General features: G+C 36.8%; 1 protein-coding gene across 7 annotated transcripts in view; it reads left to right on the forward strand.

The window, feature by feature from the left end:
• GRID2 (glutamate ionotropic receptor delta type subunit 2) overlaps nucleotides 1-18,989 on the forward strand; it is an 824,945-nt gene that overhangs the window by 274,151 nt on the left and 531,805 nt on the right. For 6 of the 7 annotated variants that reach the window (XR_011150528.1, XM_069013075.1, XM_069013077.1 and 3 more), the window contains exon 2: nucleotides 3,352-3,507. Coding sequence is in view for 6 of the 7 variants with exons in the window: in XM_069013077.1 (XP_068869178.1) it covers nucleotides 3,352-3,507 (156 nt within the window). In the remaining variant the exon portion in view is untranslated. Of the gene's footprint in view, nucleotides 1-3,351; nucleotides 3,508-18,989 lie in introns of those variants that run through there. The other variant, XM_069013073.1, reaches the window with a different exon arrangement.

An 18,989-nucleotide genomic window follows, 5' to 3' on the forward strand; every position in this document is an offset into this window, starting at 1 on the left:
GAGAGCGCATATAGGTCTCACTATGGAAGTAATTTTAAAGTCTGATAACTTCTAGTTGTTCATTTGGGTTTTTTGACTTGGTTGAATGACTGTATTTGAAAGAATACACAGAAAATCTTCAGACTTCAGGCCTTGGCAAGAGCAAATGATACCTCATACATAAGGTTTAAGTTAACCCTTAGGTAAAGGTTAAAGGAGCTAGATGTAAAAATTTTGATATACCTGTTTCACATAAGAAAGATCAGTCCTGTTTACTAGAGGATAATTTCTGAAATGACAGCGAAAGGAAAATATTCCAGCAATGTTAGCACAATCTGAACCATCCCTTCCATCTTTTCACTGAAATAGTTTTTCTTTTAGAAAACAAGCAAAAAAAATATCCCTTCCATCTATCTCTGTAATACAGAGACATATATAGACTCATGAAATACAGCTGAAAGAGGGACATAAAATTATATATATGGGAATAGTAACAATTTGAAAGTTATTCAGGGGTTTTGTGGCTCGGCTTTCTTTTGTTTTTTGGTTTTCAATTTTATATAACAACTGAAACTAAATTTTGAGAATCGATTATGTAATAAAATTTCTCTTATCACTGTTTGAAATTGTAATGCATGTGCTGCTGTGCACTGCCATCTCCTGAAAGGAACAGTGCAATCTTTATTATATCTTAAAACACATTTTGTGTAGAGAAGTTAGATACTCTAATGAATGAGGCCTGAGTTTCTGAAGGAAAACAATCTAATTCCTGCTTGGATGCTCAGACAGGAACTATGTTTAGAACTATTTTTTCACCTGTATGTGTTTTACCTGTGGAGATACTCCTACACTAGAATGTGTGTGATGTCATTTCTGTGATGTAGTTTCTTTAAAATGTCAGATACAATATTGGTTTCAGGAGAAATTTTGAAATTTGCATCTGAAACATGGAGCTGTAAAAACATAAGCAGCGGTCAGAGCAAAAGTGGAGGCATTGTACTCAAGTGAGAAAGAGCAGCATTTGTGAAAACAACATCGAGTTTGATTTAACCCAGTCCCTTATATGTTCAGATGCTGATAGAGTTAGGATTTGTTTCAGGCTGAGAAACTGGAGAAAAAGCATAGGAGTTTATTAGGAATATCTGTGTGTGAAAGAAAGAGAAGATTGTCAAGAAGGTTCCTCTGTTGAGAAACCTTGATGGATTCACCAGTCCAGGATTATCTTGGCAGCAGCCCTCCATTGCCCAGTGAAAGGGCAAAGGTGCTGAAGAGGCTTTTTTGGATGATACATACAAGAGAGACACACACTAGTTACCTGGGACTTTGCTGTATCCTCTACTCAATAAATGACCTGAATTGTTTTGGGGACCAGGCCAGGCTTAAGAAGGTATTTCCTGTCTGTTGAATAAGAAGCTGTACTCTGCAGTGTTGGCTGGAAGATCTTTGTTTTGCCATGCTGTTCTGCAACACAGTTGACAGCTGTCCTATGTGTGTATGCAATCCGGGTATGTTCACTTCTTTACAGTATAGCATTTGTGACAGAATTACTCTACAGGGATAGAATTTGACTAATTACTATAATTATTTTCCAATTCTTTTTTCCCCCCTTAATTTTACCCTTGTTACTTAGAAGCCATCCTTCAAATGCTTGCAGGGCTATGTCATTATAACCAGTATAGGTGTAACCCCAAAATGAAGCCTGTGTGGGTTTTGTTTGAGTTTCATGAGGTTAGAAACATGTTTAGACATGTCTTGGACACAGTTTTCTGTCCCCTTAAATGCTACATGTATCCACAAATAGCTGTCTTTGTGGAGAAAAGAGGGTTTGTAACATCTTGCATACCAAGCATGTTCTCAGCCATGTGCAGCTTTGCTTCATGGAGCTAAATAAAACAAGGGAAAATGGAACAGGGGCAAGGGGAAAAATGAATGTTTTCAGCTGAGATTTGCACAGAGATGACAGGTGAATGAGGTGGAGAGGTAAAGAACAGCTGTTCCAGATGGTAGGAGCTTCAGGAGGGAAAATGTTGGAGTCAAAGCGGTCAGATTGTAGGAGGAGATGATGTTCATGAAGGATGAGTGGTGCTGGCAGGGAGATGAGTGTGGGAGGTCAGTGGGAAAAACGCAGTAAACACTTTATATGAAGTTTATTTATCTTAAAGTAGCCATTTCTTCTAAATGAATCTCTTTCAGTTCTTTCCAGCATTGATTGCAGGTGTTTACCTGGAGTCATCAATGATCACTATTTTCTGTTGTCATTGTCTGCCTCAACACATTCACTGCCTTAGCTGGGTTCTGTACTGACACCAGACCCTCAAAAATAAATAAACACAGTTTTCAGAAGTCTGGTTTTGAACCAGCCCTCCTGTCTCTTTAATCTGCTGCCTGGAAATGAAAGCTTTTAAAGGTGCTTGAAAATCTAAAAGCCTTGATTTTAAGGTTTTAAACAATCTAGCATTTGTCATAGGACTATAACAGTATAGTTGGAGCTTATTTCTGGATAAATAGTTCATACAAAAAGCAAGCATAAAATAATAGGAAATCAGTGATGTTAAAAGTGATCCTTGTGGTTTAAAGAAAAAAAGCTTAAAACCTCTGGATCAGTCTTGGAGTTCTTTTGCAGTACACGTGAAGAATTGGCTAAATGAGAGTTGGGTACTCTCACTCTGGCAGCTCCTCTTGAGTGTTTTGGTTCCCTGTTTACAATGTTCTGTGAAATGTTGTGAAGAAGTAGACAGAACATTCACTTTGTGAGATTTATAAAGGCAGAACTTATTTTAATTAACCATTTAAATTTAACTTACTGGCCTCAAGAGTCAGACAATTAGCTGGAACTGTTGTTTTGCAGATCCTATAGGTACTACACCTGAAATAATTTATATTGGCTGCTGACCTGTCTATTGATCAAGGGTGACAATTCTACCTCATTTACCCAGTGCCGCTACCATTTTAGGCTTAGTCTTACATTGTTTGAACTTTATATTTTTTAATTGTCAGCAGACATGATGTTAAATGTATATCCTAGCTCACTGTAGTCATTCAATATATTAAATGGCACTTTTGGAAGAAACTCAATTCTTGTTTCATGGCTGTGTTCTTATACAGATAATTTGCTTTGTGCCTAACTAGTTTTCCCCCATTTCTAGCTGGAATCAATGTTTCTTTTCAATTTATGTCTTAAATTATGTTAAAATGTAAAAATTGCATATATAGTGAAGCAACTTCTGGGCTCTGTATAGAGAGAACTGCTCTTAAGGAGTGAGAAAGGGATGATGTTCTAGCAAAAAATGTCTTAAGTGCTTATGATTAATACTTTGGGATACTGCAGGTGAAAGGTGCAATGTGATTTTTGTTCTTTTTTTTCCTCCACAGGGGCGATTTTTGATGAATCTGCCAAAAAAGATGAGGAAGTTTTTCGAATGGCAGTTGCTGATCTCAACCAGAATGATGAAATCTTACAAACAGAGAAAATCACATGTTCAGTGACATTTGTGGATGGCAACAATCCTTTCCAGGCGGTTCAAGAAGGTAGGACAACTGAAGAGAATTCTTGCTGTTGTTTTTGCAGTGACATGCAAAATATTACCCTGATAGTTTCTTAGCTTTATGGGAATTCGTAATTTTTGTTGGCTCCTTTTTTTGTAATATCAAATAGCGCGTTTAATTTTGGCTTTAGCTGCTTTGGTTCGTGTTGGTCATAGTGACTTTTAGCTATAAAGTCACCTTTTATCAGTTTTCGATATATAGGCTGTTGAAATGTGATAAAGAAGTTAGACACACTTTGCCTACATCTTTCTTCTTTTCCAGCCTGTTTTGAAGATACTGTCAAAATGACGACTACTTCCTTCTACTTTTTCAATTAATTTTGTGCAACTAATGGCAATTTGTTGGGAAACATAGGTTGTTGTGTGGGTAACTTTTTCAGCCTGCACACCTGAAAAAGTTACATATTTTAAAGGAGGGATGAGAAGATACCCTGATGAATCAGAAAGTTGCCTGTGTCCAACATGATTTTGTTCTTGGCCTGACCTTTGTGTCATTCCACAATTACTGGACACGGGATGACGACACTGCTTTGGGCTCCTGTGATAGTGGCAGGATGATAAAAGAAAATAATATTTGAAATCCCTCTGAGCTGGATTAGTAAATCACTGGGGTGACTGAGGAGTTCTCTGGAAAAACAGCTCAGGAAGTCTTTAGCGAAATACGAATTCAAATTTGGGGTTTAAGCATTTGTTATTTCTTTGCTGTTCTGGCACACTAACAGCTGCTTGAGATGCCAAAGTTATTTATTGAAGGTATATTACCAAATTTTTCTTAACAACAAAAGTAAATTTTGATGGTTTTCTATATCATTATTGCCTCTGTATTGACATTGAGATTTAAGGGAAATATGCAAATAGTTTCTTCAATATTTGTGTAGTCAAAGGTTTGGCTTCAATTGGTTATTGACAAGGCAATGCTACTGAAAAAGCCTTTAATGCTTATTTTGTTTTTTTACCAATGATATTCTTAATTTTTGAGAATTTAGTAATTTAGTCAATTTTCTTCTGTTAAATTTTACCAGTAGATAGATCTGTGTAACAAGAAGCATTGCAGTCTGTGCTTGATAGGGCTGAAGCAGAAAAAAAAGTGATTGTGAAAGTATTCCAGTTAGAATCAATTCCATCTCTTTCCATCTGAAAAGGCTAACATAGAAACTGGAACTACCTGATACTTTTAGAATTCAGAGGGGAAAATAAGTAAGTGAACTCAATCTTTTTAAGATGCTTTCTACATTTTGTCTTTTTTTTTTTTTTTTTTTTTTTTTTTTTTTTTAAATCCAGGATGGATGATATTAGCTGATGCTCTGTGGTTAGCATTAATTAACTCTGAAAATTAGCAATTAATTTCCTGTATCATTGTGGTCGAGTAGTTGCAAACTATTTAATGAAATTATGCTTTAAGTACAGTATTTATTTGTAATTTAGAGAAACTGTCTAGTAAAGTAGAGAATTCCAAAAGAGTGAATGACCTAATATTTCAATATTCAATTATTTATTTTATGCCAAAGTTGTGTTTGTCATTGTTGAAAGTATCTTGGTATAGTCAACATTTGAAATGTGAATGGAGCAGATTTGATATAAATTTCATTACTATCTGTTGCGGAGATGAAAGGTCTGTTGCAATATTGATGAGTTCACTATTTTCCAGTAAAAACTGTTTCTTGTGAATACATGGTCAAATACAGCTACAGGCCTAGCAAATATATTCCCTATCTTTTAAGGGCCCTGTGTTTTGTTTGGGATAATCCAAGCGGAGAACAAAGGTTTTAATCTTTTGCATGTACATATCTGACATTTTGCTTGTTAAAATATTTTACCACAGTTAATGTGTTTTGTTTTAACTGAATGCAGGCAGAAGCTGCAGTGCAATATTTGCACTTGCATCAGTTTGTTGCCTTTCTCCTTTTCTGTGTATCTTTATATCACTCATCTTCTGCTCTTAATTGTATTTCTATAAATGTTAGTAGCATGGAAGGGGACCACTCTAACATTTGTCACATATTACGTGGTTTATAACTTTGACAAACGCTTACCAAAACGCACTGTACTAAACACCAGGAAAAAAAAAAAAGTTCATTTAACCACTCAGGCCTTCCAGTCTTTTATTTGTAAAAGAATGACTAGAATGAGGATAAATCTCATATTTTTCAATGTGTGATATTCAGTATTCTCAAACTCGTCTGTTTCATGCAAGCATGATCCTTTTCTTGGAATCATAGCACTGAGTCTGAGGTCCATGGCATCTTCTATGAAGCAGAGCCTAATGTTAAAAAATATACAATTTATTTAATTTACTATTTGTTTGTTTTAATTATTTTTATATAAACTGCTTGAAGTTTGCTTTGTTTTAAGCCACAATATCTGGAATTCTTTAAGGTCTTGACTTTTTTTCTTATAGTATAAACTACAGAATAGCCTTTAAAAACCCCAACTTTTATTGCTTGGTAAAATGCTTTTTTAAAGCATTAGATCCATAATAACAGCTTAAAATTGGTCTAAAAATGGTCTAAATTTGTGCCCTTTTTGTCAATAAAGAAAGATAAAGAATTTGCCTAGGACTGTGAATTTCAAAAAACCAAGAAGTCATGAGCAAAGACCTCATGAAACAAGACATTAGGTACAGAGTTATTTTTCATAATGCAGTAATGGACAGCCTGCATTATTTCTTTTATTTCACTTTACTAGTGAAATTGGCAAGTAACTCCCAAACAATGTAAACAGCAATACTCCGACACTTCCTAATGATTTTGGGATGTAAAGGTAAATAATTTGAGAGGATTGCCACCTGTGCAGTACTGTGTTCTTCTCTCTGAATGTGTTTTTCATAAACTATTACAGTGCCCTTAAATGTCTTCCATTTGTACCTTAGGGCATCTCATTAACAGCTCTGATTGGGGTGATGATACTATAGCAGAGCTGAGTGGTTTTATCCTAGAAGACCTATGAATGACATGCCCCATAATATCACTGGAAGTGCCCTCAGGGACAATTTATAGGCATGTTCCAGTGCGCAGAAATAGGAGGTGAAATTCTTGAAGTTAGGAAAATTAGTCTTCCCTTCTATTGGCCACAGAAAGGGCCAAAAGCAAGTGTGGTGCATCCCACACCCTTGTGGAAGGTGCAGCCCAGTCACTAAGTCACATGTGGAAATGTCCAACATGGCAGGTTCTTTCCTCTTTCTTTCTCATTACAAAATGCTTCACAATATTTATAGTTCTCTTCTGTGCAGTGTCTCAAATTATTTCCTTGCTTGTGTGATTGAGAGAGGAACAATATTGTGATTGGCTTTTTTTATGCTGTGCCCATGTCAGGTACCACAAAGGAAAAGCAGAAACTGGAGTTTTTTTTGTACATAGACACAGAAAGAAGTTGGGATAGTCAGGTTCTGCATGGTGTCAAGTCAGTGATTTAGTACTATGAAACAAGGAATTATGAGCCAGATTCACAGTGGTGCTAATAATGTGTATTAGCATAATCTTTACTTCCTTTCCTGTGAGACTCCAATTTACAGCAGTATTTAAATAGGGGTGGGACAGGCCTTCAAAAGGGTTTGAGTTCTACATACACTTAAACTGTAATTATTTTTTTATAAAAGACATGCTTCTCTATTTCTTTGCAATGGACTCTTTTTTTTCTTTCACTGGGAAATTTGGTTAAAATAAATACAACACTTATTTTCTCATTTGTCAGAAAATCACTCTGTTCTCTTTCTCTTAGTTTTATTATGCTTGTGCTTACTTCAATACACTAATAATTAAAGCTTTAATTTAATGGTTCAGAGCCTGCTGTTTTCTCCAGTCCTTAATTTATCGTTAGTAATATGACATACGGTAGCTGAAAGGTTGATAAAAAATATGTGATGGCCTTTGTGTTTTTGTGGCAAGTGCAGGGAAGGGGTGGCTTTGGTAGCTTGGACCAAAGGTAATAGCTTGGCTCATGCTGACACACGTCCTTGTGCAGCACAGTTTCCTCAGCCCTCATGCTGCCATTTCTACTTGCACACTGAGAGTTATGGAGCAAACTCTGCAGGAGCTTGCAGTGCTTGAGGCATCCACAGCATCTGGAAGGTAGTCAGAGCTCGGCCAAAGATGTGTGTCAACCTTGGAGATCCATTGGCAAACATTTGCTTTTCATTTAGTGCTGGTGGGTTTTTTTTAATCTTACTCCTTTCTCCTAACTCTTTTTTTTTTTTTTTTTTTTTTCCTTTGACAATATCACATTTTACCTATCTTGAAAAATAATTCTACAGTAATCCAGTATTTTCTTCTATAGGTTACCTATAACACATGACAAATAGATTTGACTGACGTTGTTTGAAATTAGCTTTGTTGGACACATTTTCCTGTTGCAAGCAGATATATGTGAGGCTTATTTTTCTTTTCTTTTTTTTTTCTAACCCAACCTTTTTGTCATTCAGGCTGGTCACCAGAGTATGCTTACAGACACCAACTCAAGCCTTCGTAATGGCTCTTGAAAGCTTATTGTGATCAGTGAAGTAAATAAGGCAGTGAGTCATAACTAAATGGGATTCAGCTGTAGAGTAACAGAGGTTTGTAGGGCAGCAATATGTATGAAGGTCACATGCAGGATTTTATTCAAGCAAAGTTTTATGGTCAGAAATTACAACCCGATGGATACATCTGCTTTGGCCTTTGGGACTAGATGAGTGTAATAAGATTGTCCTTTCCCATTTCTCTGATCACCGTAGAAATCTGTTTGAATCCACAGATTTCATGGCCTGCTAAACTTTCTTTCACTTTGTGTCACTTATTTCTTCAGATTTCTGAGCCTTCCTTGTGCTGTTTGTTAACCAGTACGTGTTCAGTTTGAGATTAAATCTTTACAGGGTTGAACTTCTTCACTGGCCCTCCATTTTATTTCCAATATGCTTTTTTATTTCCCAGTAAAATGGATTTTGATGCAAAAAGATATACTGAGGAAGAAAAAAAATCAAGCAGGATTTGAGCTATAAAAAGTCAAGGAAGAAGAGGAGGAGAAGTATTTCAATAATGATATAAAAGTCCTTTGTAAAATCCAAAACTGTTGGAAGTGTTTGCAATTGCAAATTGCTTGTATCATGAGCACTTCAGAAAATACAGTGGGAGATTGTTTGAATTACCTGTGCTCTGTGCTTTCTCATAATGTACCAGCAGTTGCAGCACTTGGCCCTGTTCTCAAAGTGCTGGGTGAGGAGCCTACTACTCTTACACAGCCTTTGTTCTCATTTTAGTCTTGCTAACCTCATGAAATCAATCAGATTTCCAATCTGCATAAATGTAGCATGGGAGTCCAAGTGTTGACAGCTTAAGAAAAGAGATGTTGCTACACTGGTGATAACATCCTGACAGTTGGGAAGGCAGTGGTTGCATGGGAGAAGATCAGAGAGAAGGGAGGAGTGAGCACTGATGGAACTAGAAAAGGGACATGTAATAGAGGCTTAGTTTAGGATGAGCAGGATGCACTTTTAACACATTTTCATCAACAATTTCAAAGCTCTTGTGACCTTTCTTTGCCCGGAAGTAATCTACTCAGAGCATACTGCAGGCTGTGAAAGGAGACCAGATTTATTCTCAGAAAGGCCTCAGAGTAGTACAGCAGATACAGTAATTGCAAGACTTCCATCACTTTCCAGCCTTTGGATTTTGATCCTCCAAGCTTTCTAGTTCCTAATTCTTTCTGTAACAATGTTTTCTTTGATTGTCAGACAACTTCCATTATCTTTGTTTCCAGTTTTAAAGTAAAATCTGGCAGCTGTAAGCTGTACTAGACCTTCAGATACTTGAAGATTTAAAAAATTGTTTATATTTAGCTCTGAAAAAGTCCCCCAAATCCACATGAATTTAAATAGAAAAAAAAAAATTAAAAAAAAATCAGTCTACCAAGAATGGCTTTTTTCAGGATAGTTTAAGCAATGTGAGAAATTAAGCTATAGATATTAACGTGGTTGAACAGCCTTCTCTGCCATAGGCTTTCCAAATTGCTAAGCCAAAGAGGGGAGGAAAGAGGCTTACTCCAGTGCAAGCTAGGGCAAGATCCAGCCATCCTTTAGGTGCTGCTCTCCACTTTGTCTCCCAGAGTATGTAAACCTCGCTGAATATACACTTTATGAATGCTGCATGTCTTTGCTGTGGTTTAAGGAAAGAATACTGGTGTTTCTATGGAAACCACTTTTCTTCAGGTGACCAGGAGACCTGGTAACATCCCCCGTTACACTGCAATGCACTGCAGCATTCAAATGCAATGCCGTGACTGAAGGTGTTTATGTGGGGCCACACATCAGACCGAGGACTTTGGTGTTTCAGACTTTGCATTACCTACCACACTACTTTTCTGGGGTCCTTTCCCCCCCCCCTCTGCTTTCTGATGACTTGAAAACAGCAGGACTGATTTTCCTAACGCTGATGCCATTTACCATTTTCAGTTGCCAAAGTTTGGCTCGACTTAATTTTTATGGCAGATTTTGACATTTTTTATCAGAGCTTCCACTTTCAAATGACAGGCAGGAATTTTAATAGGCATGCAAGAAGTTCCTTCCTAGGCTGTTGCTTGAAAAGCATGTGACCGTGAGACTTTTAACCTCTAACCCCTTTTATAAAGGTGGATCAAATAAATGAATAAATACACACTGGACAAGTGTGCTGCCTTTTGATGGTGAGGTACAGAGTGAATTTTATCACATTACTAAAGGAAAAGCTGGACAGGCTGCTTTCTGCAAACCTAGATGAGATAATTTCTGATTTCTCAATAGACATGTTTCCACTTGCAATTCACAAGTGCCCAGTATGTGTTTTCATACATTAAGCACAGAGCTTCAGTCTGCTGTGTTAATGTACTCTGACACACTGCTAAGCGTTTACTTTTAAGAGAGCTATGCAGATTGTGATGTGATTAAATAATATCAGTAGTACATTTAAACGTTTAAAGCCACTGTGCCTGGAGGTTTTTGGGGTATTTTAACAAACAAAAGCATAGAGACAAAGGAAATGAGAGATGGTTCATCATCCTAGATGCCAATTATTTAACTAGCACCCTGAGCTATCAGTCCCCTAAAGTAATCTCCTTAAGTAAGTAATGGACACCCTTTCTGGATTTTCTTCTCAACCTTTTGTGAATAGTGTCCACTAAAATTACTAGAGCAGTCAATCATCACTGCCCAACCAGACATGTATATTCCCAGACAGGCCTCACAGCCTGCAAGCTTGCAGCAGGTTGTGGCAACTACCAAGCCATGAACTGCTGCATTCAGCTGTTTTTTGCTCTATTGAGTCCTCCTGAGTCCTCTCATAGTGTTAATTGGAGATTTTGCTTTTCTTTCTGCTGGCTAAATTCTATGAATTAAGTGAAAGTCACCAGGTCCTTGTTTCACCATACTGTTTAGGTACAAACATGGATCTGACTCCTTACAGATCCATATTTGCTGCATCTATCTATGTCAGTGCTTGTTTAAAAGTCAATAGAGTTAATTAATTTTAATAAATTAATTTCTTAATTTAATTCTCCCCTTTTAACCTTCCTTGCACTTCTTCATTCTCTTCTCAAAAATATTTTGTTTCATTTGCAAGCTGGTTTTGTTCTAATCTGTTAGCTCTTCGGCCACTGTATTCATAGTAAGTACACCAGTCTGTATTTGAGGCAACTGGGTATTTGTGTGCTTCAAATAATTTTATATGCACTCCTCTCTCTCTCTTTGTATAATTAGAGACAAAGTGTACTTTATGGAGGACAGTAGTGTTTTAAAATCTAATTTTCGTAATGAGGAAATGAGCCATGACAACTCTGGAGGTGAAGCCTGAAGTGAATTATGAAGGTCATTCTCTTAGATGGGGAAATTAATTATATTTTAGCTTGGTTTCCTGTTACTTAGACCCTTTATATTGTACACTACCAAGTAATTTTGACTAAATACCAATTTATGAAAAATTATCTGAGCAAAAGAGTGCAGTTACAAGGACAGATTTTAAAACTAGGAAGAGTTCTATTAAAACACTAATCATATCAGAAAACCATAACCTTTCATGTTATCTTTTTGAAAGGATGTCTGCTGTGGGATTTTGATGCTTATTCATTTTGACTATGGGTGGGCCTTCAGCTTCTGTGATTACAGGCTCTTCCGAAACTTATTTTTCTCCTTAAAATCCAGTCTTTTGAAATTCTTCATTGTGTAGTCTGGAAGAATACTGAAGTGAGACAAGCCACTCTGAAGGATGCAGCCACTAAGTGCAGCACTTGCAGAGGGCAGATGAAGCAGGTAGCTTTGACAGTAATTAAAAAACATTTACTCTGAGCCTGGAATAGACACTGGAGTCTTGCAGAGCCTTTCATGTTCTGTTGACACAGAAGTGGGAGCTTGGCCTTGGGATCTTTATGTAAGGGTATAAGGAATTAACACATGGGGCTTAACTTGATGTGGAAATTAAGCACGTGCTTAAAGGCTTTCCTGAGCAGGGATATACTTAAGCAATCCCAAATCAGTGACTTAATTTTCTTCAGCAGCTGGTATTCATTATTTTGTTTACTTTAAGGGCTCATTTTCTCCAGAAACTTGTAGATCTTTGCAGCACTTTCACATCCTGCACCTCTGGCTGTCCAAATGTGCCAGGTGGCTGTAGCTCCTCTGGTATTGCTGGAAGCAGAAAATATGGCTGCAGGTCATGGCTGTGCCTTGTGACATCTGGAAAAAGGTTTGAAATGACAATGAATCTTCCAGAGTGCCAGGCCACAAAACACAGCTAAATAAGTAAAAGCCTACAGAGGTTTGGCTTCTGACACTACATTTCACACCGAGAGGGTTATGATGTACAGGGCTTGGTCATCAGAGTACCAGAGAGCTGTACTCAGAAATTGCAGTTTCATGTTACAGGTAAACAGTTTATGTTCCTCCCATCCCTTTGTGATCTGGTGCAGGAAAGGAAGCCAGCAAGAAGCTACTTTCTTTTCAAAAATATTATGTGTCTTTAATAGCAAGCTGTGAACAGTGGCAAGCTGTGTGATAGCCAGCCCTTGCTAAGGGCACAGGAAGAGAGCGTGAACTCCCTGTTCCAGGTGCAGCCAGATGTTGGAGCAGCTTGCTGTAATGTTGGATGCCAGGAGCTGAAAGTAAATGATCATTAGTTGTCAAATACAGAAAAAACAGCTGCCCTAAGAGAAGAGAACTTTTGCACTTGTGAAATGCCATTTCAGGGAAAAGGGATACCAAAACTTCATTTCCTGAACACAGAAGATGAGTGTTTTGAGAAAATAAAGTCCATTCTAACTTACCAGGAGTTTAGAAAAAGAAAAACAAATGTTGCCTAGGTTGCAACGTTGACATTCTCTCTAAGGGGTGCAGTCTGAAGAGTGAGGTGATGTAAAATAGCGACTTGCCATGACATTTGTGAAAAGGCTCATTGGTTCCACTTAAAAACACAAAATTTGAGTTTTTTCCTGAGGTCTTTGCTAATCCTAATTCTCTGATACTAGAAAGGAAAAGGGAGTAAACTGGTATGGACGAAGGAATGTTGCAACTTTCATTTGGATATCAATGATCCTTTCAGTGTATTTTTCGTTCTTAATTTGGCACTGGTGGATCAAATGCTGAGCCAAAATCATATTCTTCTGTGTGCTTGGCTCGTTGAGTTCCATGCATTGTGGAGTAGAAACTGGTTCCTGTGGTGAGAGCAGGAGACAGTCTAGAGATACCTGGGCAGCACAGGAGCAAGTGGCACCTAGCTCAGCTGGGTTAGCCAAACACAGTGACCTTGATTTAGAATAAAAATAACAGTGTAAAACAAACCTCTGAAAGCACTAACTTAAGAAAATGTTTTGAAGTTATGTTCTTTGTTGTCTTAGTTTACATGGCATTGAAAGATGTATTGCTCTACCTTATCTTTATATTAAAAAAAACCTCCAAACAAACATAAATCAATAAAAAACCTATACAGAAGAACATGTTCCTGTATTCAAGAATTTTCTTTGTACTCTGTTAGTAACAACTGCTTCTTTCTTAATAAAAAAATTATGTCTTTCAATAGCAGATAACAGCATTATATTGAGAGTTACTAGGAATTCTGTAGTTGGGATGTTTTTTCATTGAATTTCATTATTTGGAGGATTAACATTTTGAAATAAGGTCAGCATCCAGGGAAGCTTCATGAGCAGTTATTGAGTGGCTCTATGAGCCCCACTCAAGTCACAATTTTTCAAGCATAAAACATATTTCTTTTTCACTATTTCTCAATCTGCCATAGAGAATTGAGCACAACTAGTTTCAAAACTCCAAGATGTACTTATTAAATATGTTTGGTCATGCCAAGATCACAACTCAAGATTTTCTGAGTTCGAGTTTTGTGTCAAGTCCTCAAACTAGGTTGATACACATAATATGTTTTCCAGTTCACATACATTAGAAATTTCTGTGTATCAGCAGATGTTCCTTGTGCAAGCTCCAGGGGCTACAGGTAGTGAATATACTGGATCACCTCCTATTCCTAGCCAGAACAGACTTTGGAGGAGCACAGATGGTATCTGGAGCCTCCTTTGGCAACTGCTGATGCTCAGGCTCTGACATGAACTGTGCCTCAAAGAAGAGTTTTGAACTTTATGTAATACAATGTCAGTTGCTGCTGCAATTAGGATGACTTTGGAAGACATGATTCTTTGGTCTAACTGATCAACAAGTTCACATTCTGTGATATTTGTGAGGAAAGTACCTTGAAAAACAACCATTTCAAAGTGGAAATGGGCAGCTGAAATCAGCAGCTTCCAAAAGCATGAGAAAGGTATAGTCCTTTCTGTGCTTGTTCTTAATATTAAGGACATTCTTAAAACTAGTTACTGCATCAGTTTTTAAACTTCAAATTATTATCTGGAGCTTCTACCAAAATAATAAGAGCAAAGTTTTGTTATTTTATAGTATTAGTTTGTTACTTTAAAAATTGTCACCTTGTAAGAGTTGGTCCCATGTATCTTCTGTCAGGGAGTTTTAAATTCCAGATTTTTTTTTTTTTTTTTTTTTTTTAATTACTTGGAATTTTGAAATCCTTTTTTTCCTGGGTGTTTGTGCTTTGTGCCTTCAGCTTGTTCAGTTTGTGCCTTTACAGACTGACTTACTTCTTGCATTAATGAGAAGGGAATTTAAGGAGAAAGGCTCAACTTCTCTTCCTATCACCAGCAGTAATAGTGACTTGAAAGTTTGTCCCCTTTTATTCTTCATATCTATTAATGTTTAGTGCAGGGATCAATTCATGTAGAACACTCCTCATTGTCTATTCATTGGCTTCAGAAGTTGGACTTGGTGATCCTTGTGGATCCCTTCCAACTTGGAGCGTTCTATGATTCTTTATCTGAACTGGAGAAGTAATTTATTTTGCAGCATGAAAAAAAAAAAGTGATATCAAAAGTATCTGGATGAGTGATTTCCTTTGATAATGAAAAGCAGAATTTTGAGTAGTTTTCCTTCATGGGAATTCTTGTATTGCTAAACTGTAGTATTTTCTTCCACAAGCAGCTTCTAGAGAACTGCTTGAGCTTTTCTTAAAGGAATGACCTCCTCCATTCTTCTCCTCTTGCTTAGTTTATTCTTGTTGATTATTTCTGGATGGTCATTTTTATACCTGGTAGTGCTTGTTGTATCTGGCCATTTTTGATGACATGATTATATAAGAATCAAGAACAAAAGTACTTGTCTTTATCTGGCTTTATGAAAACCAAAAATTCTTCATTCTAAATTACCTCTGAAAATCAGTATGGCTACTAATGCTTGGAAGCACCAGGCTCAGCAAATCTTTCTGATAAGTTGAGTGTGATTGGTTGTGTACAATAGCAAGTTGAAAAACATATTGTGGAAAAAATCTGTGGGCTCAACAATGTGTCTGCTACAGTGATTTTATTCAGTGTCAAGTCTGAAAATAGAAACAAAATAGCATTAACGTAGATACTGGGTTGCTGTAGTATTTTCTGTGTGTTGCAAAATTTCCTCACTGCTGAGATCTTTGTGGGTGTCACTTCTCAGTAGAATTAATTTCAAACTTAAACTCAGATTCTTCCCAATGCAAAAGGGTGTTCAGTTTTAGTAAAGGTAGCTGAAATACACAAAATGTAAGAAAGGTCTGTCAAAGAGCAACAGAAGCAATGTAGGAAGTGAGACAAACTGATACATTTTTTTCAGAGAAGATTTCTTTCTCACAAATTGACAAGTTGAAGCATGCTGCTGATGTGTAGGGAAATAGTGAGTGATGGTAAAAAATGATGAATGTGGAAGCAACATTTAAAGATTTGTTCATGCCTTTCCAAATGTGGTTGATAAGTGTGTTAGAATGCAGTGGTGTTAAGACTAGAGATTTTGATAAACTTTTCAAAGGACAAATGCAAAAAGTTCGTGGTGACATTTTTACTGCTTTTTCTGGAAGATGCAGAAGCCAATTAAACAAAAATGTAGGTATTTATTGACCATATCACAATAAAAATGGCTTGAAGACCTCCTTCTCAGATTTTGAATGGTACTGGTGATATGGAGCCACTTGGGAAGCAGTACAGGTTTTGTTGCAAGACTCACATTACTTACATAAGAGGACTTGAACGTTTCTAAGGAACAAACATCCCAGCGTGAAGTAAAAGATCTTTTAATGCAGTTTTTGATGAGATGTCTGCAGCTCAGGAAATCTCTTCTTTTTTCTCAGCCGCAGGATTACAAAGTGAATGCAAGTTCTCTTATCTAGGAAATTATTACTTTCTTCAGTTTTTTAAATTGCTCTGTTTCTTGAGGTGAATTAGGATGGCTATTTTGGTTTCAAACAATAAGTGTAAGTCTTCATAAACATACTACTGTTCAGACTTCACAGACTTGGAGAACTTTAGAAGTTTTGGGGTGACTCTGTGCGGGTAGTGGAGGGGCTTAGCTGCCTTTTTGATTACATCAAAAGAGTTTAGTTCTAAATAGTTATCTCCTGGAGAGAGCTGTGTTCTATAAAGGAGATGGAAAAGCTGGAGAAGGAAACAGCAGAGATTTTTTTCTGTATGCAAGAACCTTTCTTTTTGGAGTCTGGAGAAAAAAGGATTGCAGCCTCTGAGGGCCTCAGTTGTGACACACAGAACTTATGCAAAATTAACCACATTTATATGAACTGTAAATATTTATCAAGCAAGAGTAAATTATATCATTCCAAGGTATAAAAATGTATTTATCTGGCTCCTTTGTAACAGGAAATGAAAAAAAACCTTTAGAGAAACATGAAATGCACCTGCTTGTCATGACTTGAAATATTTTTCGTCTAATGTGCCTGACTAATTCAGGTTCTTTTTTTCCTCCTTTCTCTCAATTTCTATTGAGGACTCACAAATTCTATTAAAAGAGTTGAAAAGCTAGCTCCCATGGGGTTGGGTTATACTCCTTTAATTGGTGTACAGGTCACAGAAAGAGATATGAAGGGTTTAAGCCTAAGTCTCTAGGTCCCACTTTCAAAATAGAAATTGAGTAGAAAGCCATGCCTCTAACTACTGTCAGACTTTGCAATGAACTGACTGAACAATGATATTGCAAGAAAAGGACAGGTTTGATTTTTTCAGCTAATACAAAGAATCTGAAGATATGTCTTTAAATCAGCCATGCTTATAAATTCTTGATATTTATAACCAGCAATGTATTAATATATTGCTGTAAGAAAAAGAAAAGAATGTACCATAGCTAGGAAAAAAAATTGTTTTGGTTAGAGATAGATGTTTGTGGATCCGTACGGAATATTAACTAGTGATAAAATTGTTATTGTTACCAAGGCTACTAGAGTATACCCGATGTTGTCTTCAAATGCATCAGTAATTTTTTCTGTTAAACCTATCATTGTAGCAGCACTTGAGCATTTGAAATAGACATTTCCCAAAGCTTTACCTGGCATAAAAATCACTTGGCAGATGTATCTGCCATGCACAGTCATTACATCTGGCAGCTGGAATATATATCTGGATAGAATAGATTGCAGTTTTGGAAATATCAGACTTTTGGAAAGGTAAAATATAGTTCTCTGGTTTTATGTTAAACTTGGATGACAAGGAGCTTTGAAATGTTTACCTGCTTCTGGTAGCTTGTCTGTAAATTCTTTTAGAGCCCACAGTCTGCAGTCTGATTATTTCATGAATTGTTTCTTTATCTGTGGATTCACAGAATTTAATTTTAATAATATAATTTCATATTTCAACTCTCACTATAGAAGTATGTGGAGCATAAATATTTAAATGGCCTGCTTTCTGAGGTTTACCTGTGCTGTTTCCAGGCTGCCTCTTGAAATAGTTGAATCAGTTTTTGTCTTTCTGATGGCTGTGTTCTGGACATCACTAAATTTGGAAGGCGCGCATGATCCTTGGCTGGGTTCCCTATGGCAGATCTCCTCATTACAGTTCTGCAGGGCTGTGGTCATATGGACTAGTAACAAGACATTTACAATGGGCCAAAGGGGGTTAAAGGTTACTTTGTACCCAGAGAATTTGTGTGAAGCTAGGATATGAATTAAAAGAGAAATAACCATGTGTGATCTCACCTTAAGAACTGCTAATTTGGAACAAATTTCTATGCAGGTAAAGCCTAGGCTGTTTGAATTTCAGACTACCTGAGATGAAGTTTCACCATAATGTTAGGAGAACATAGAAAAGAATCCTTTAATGTTTAGGACACGATGCTTTGATTTTCTTGTTGCTTAATATTTTCATGTGTGTAAACAACTCATCTAGTTTGGAGAAGATAGGGTAAGAGGCTTAGGAGGGAGCAGAAGAAAATTTCATAGTGCTTCTTGATGTGGAATTTTCCTTTCTTTTGGTTTAGTGTTTTGCTTGGTTCTCTACCTGTACAACATGGCATTTTGATCAGCATTTAGTTTTCTGCAGAATAAGTAACTTAGATTTCATTCCAGACAAACTATCTTGCGAACTTACCTAGCAGCTGTTCTATGCTTAGCTGTCATTTCATGCAGTCTTGCCACTCCAGGTAAATAGCAGTTTATACAAAGGCTTATTTTGGAATTTTCCAAAATATGTTATGAAATATGCCTTTCTCCATGAGTCAACGTGAAGTTTAGCTCAGCCTTTTCCGGTTACCAGAATCACTGGTACCAATTATAACCTCTTCTCTGAGTCTATTAATTTTTCATTATTCTCTTTGTGTGGTTGAAGTTGCTGTGAGAGCCCTGTAGTTATTAGGTTACCCTCCTTCAGTATTGCAGTAGGAACACTTTAGCGTTGCAGAAAATCTCTGCTATTTCAATCTTTGTTTTAAAAATTAGTACCAGCATATTAGCAATTATTTCCTTGCTAACTTTTAGGATTCTTGAATTATGGACACTTAGTTTTACTAATTTGGAAGCATTTGTTCTTGGTGAATGAGATTGTTTCCAGAAGATGATAGAAACCTATACTGAAGATACATCCTTTTAGGAATGGTAGGACTCTTTTTTCCCCACTGTCTCTCTTTGTGCCAGCCAGCAGCCCAGTCTTCTTCTCTGA

This window comes from Aphelocoma coerulescens, chromosome 4, assembly GCF_041296385.1.
Source record: "Aphelocoma coerulescens isolate FSJ_1873_10779 chromosome 4, UR_Acoe_1.0, whole genome shotgun sequence".
In the NCBI taxonomy this organism is placed as follows: Eukaryota; Metazoa; Chordata; class Aves; order Passeriformes; family Corvidae; genus Aphelocoma; species Aphelocoma coerulescens.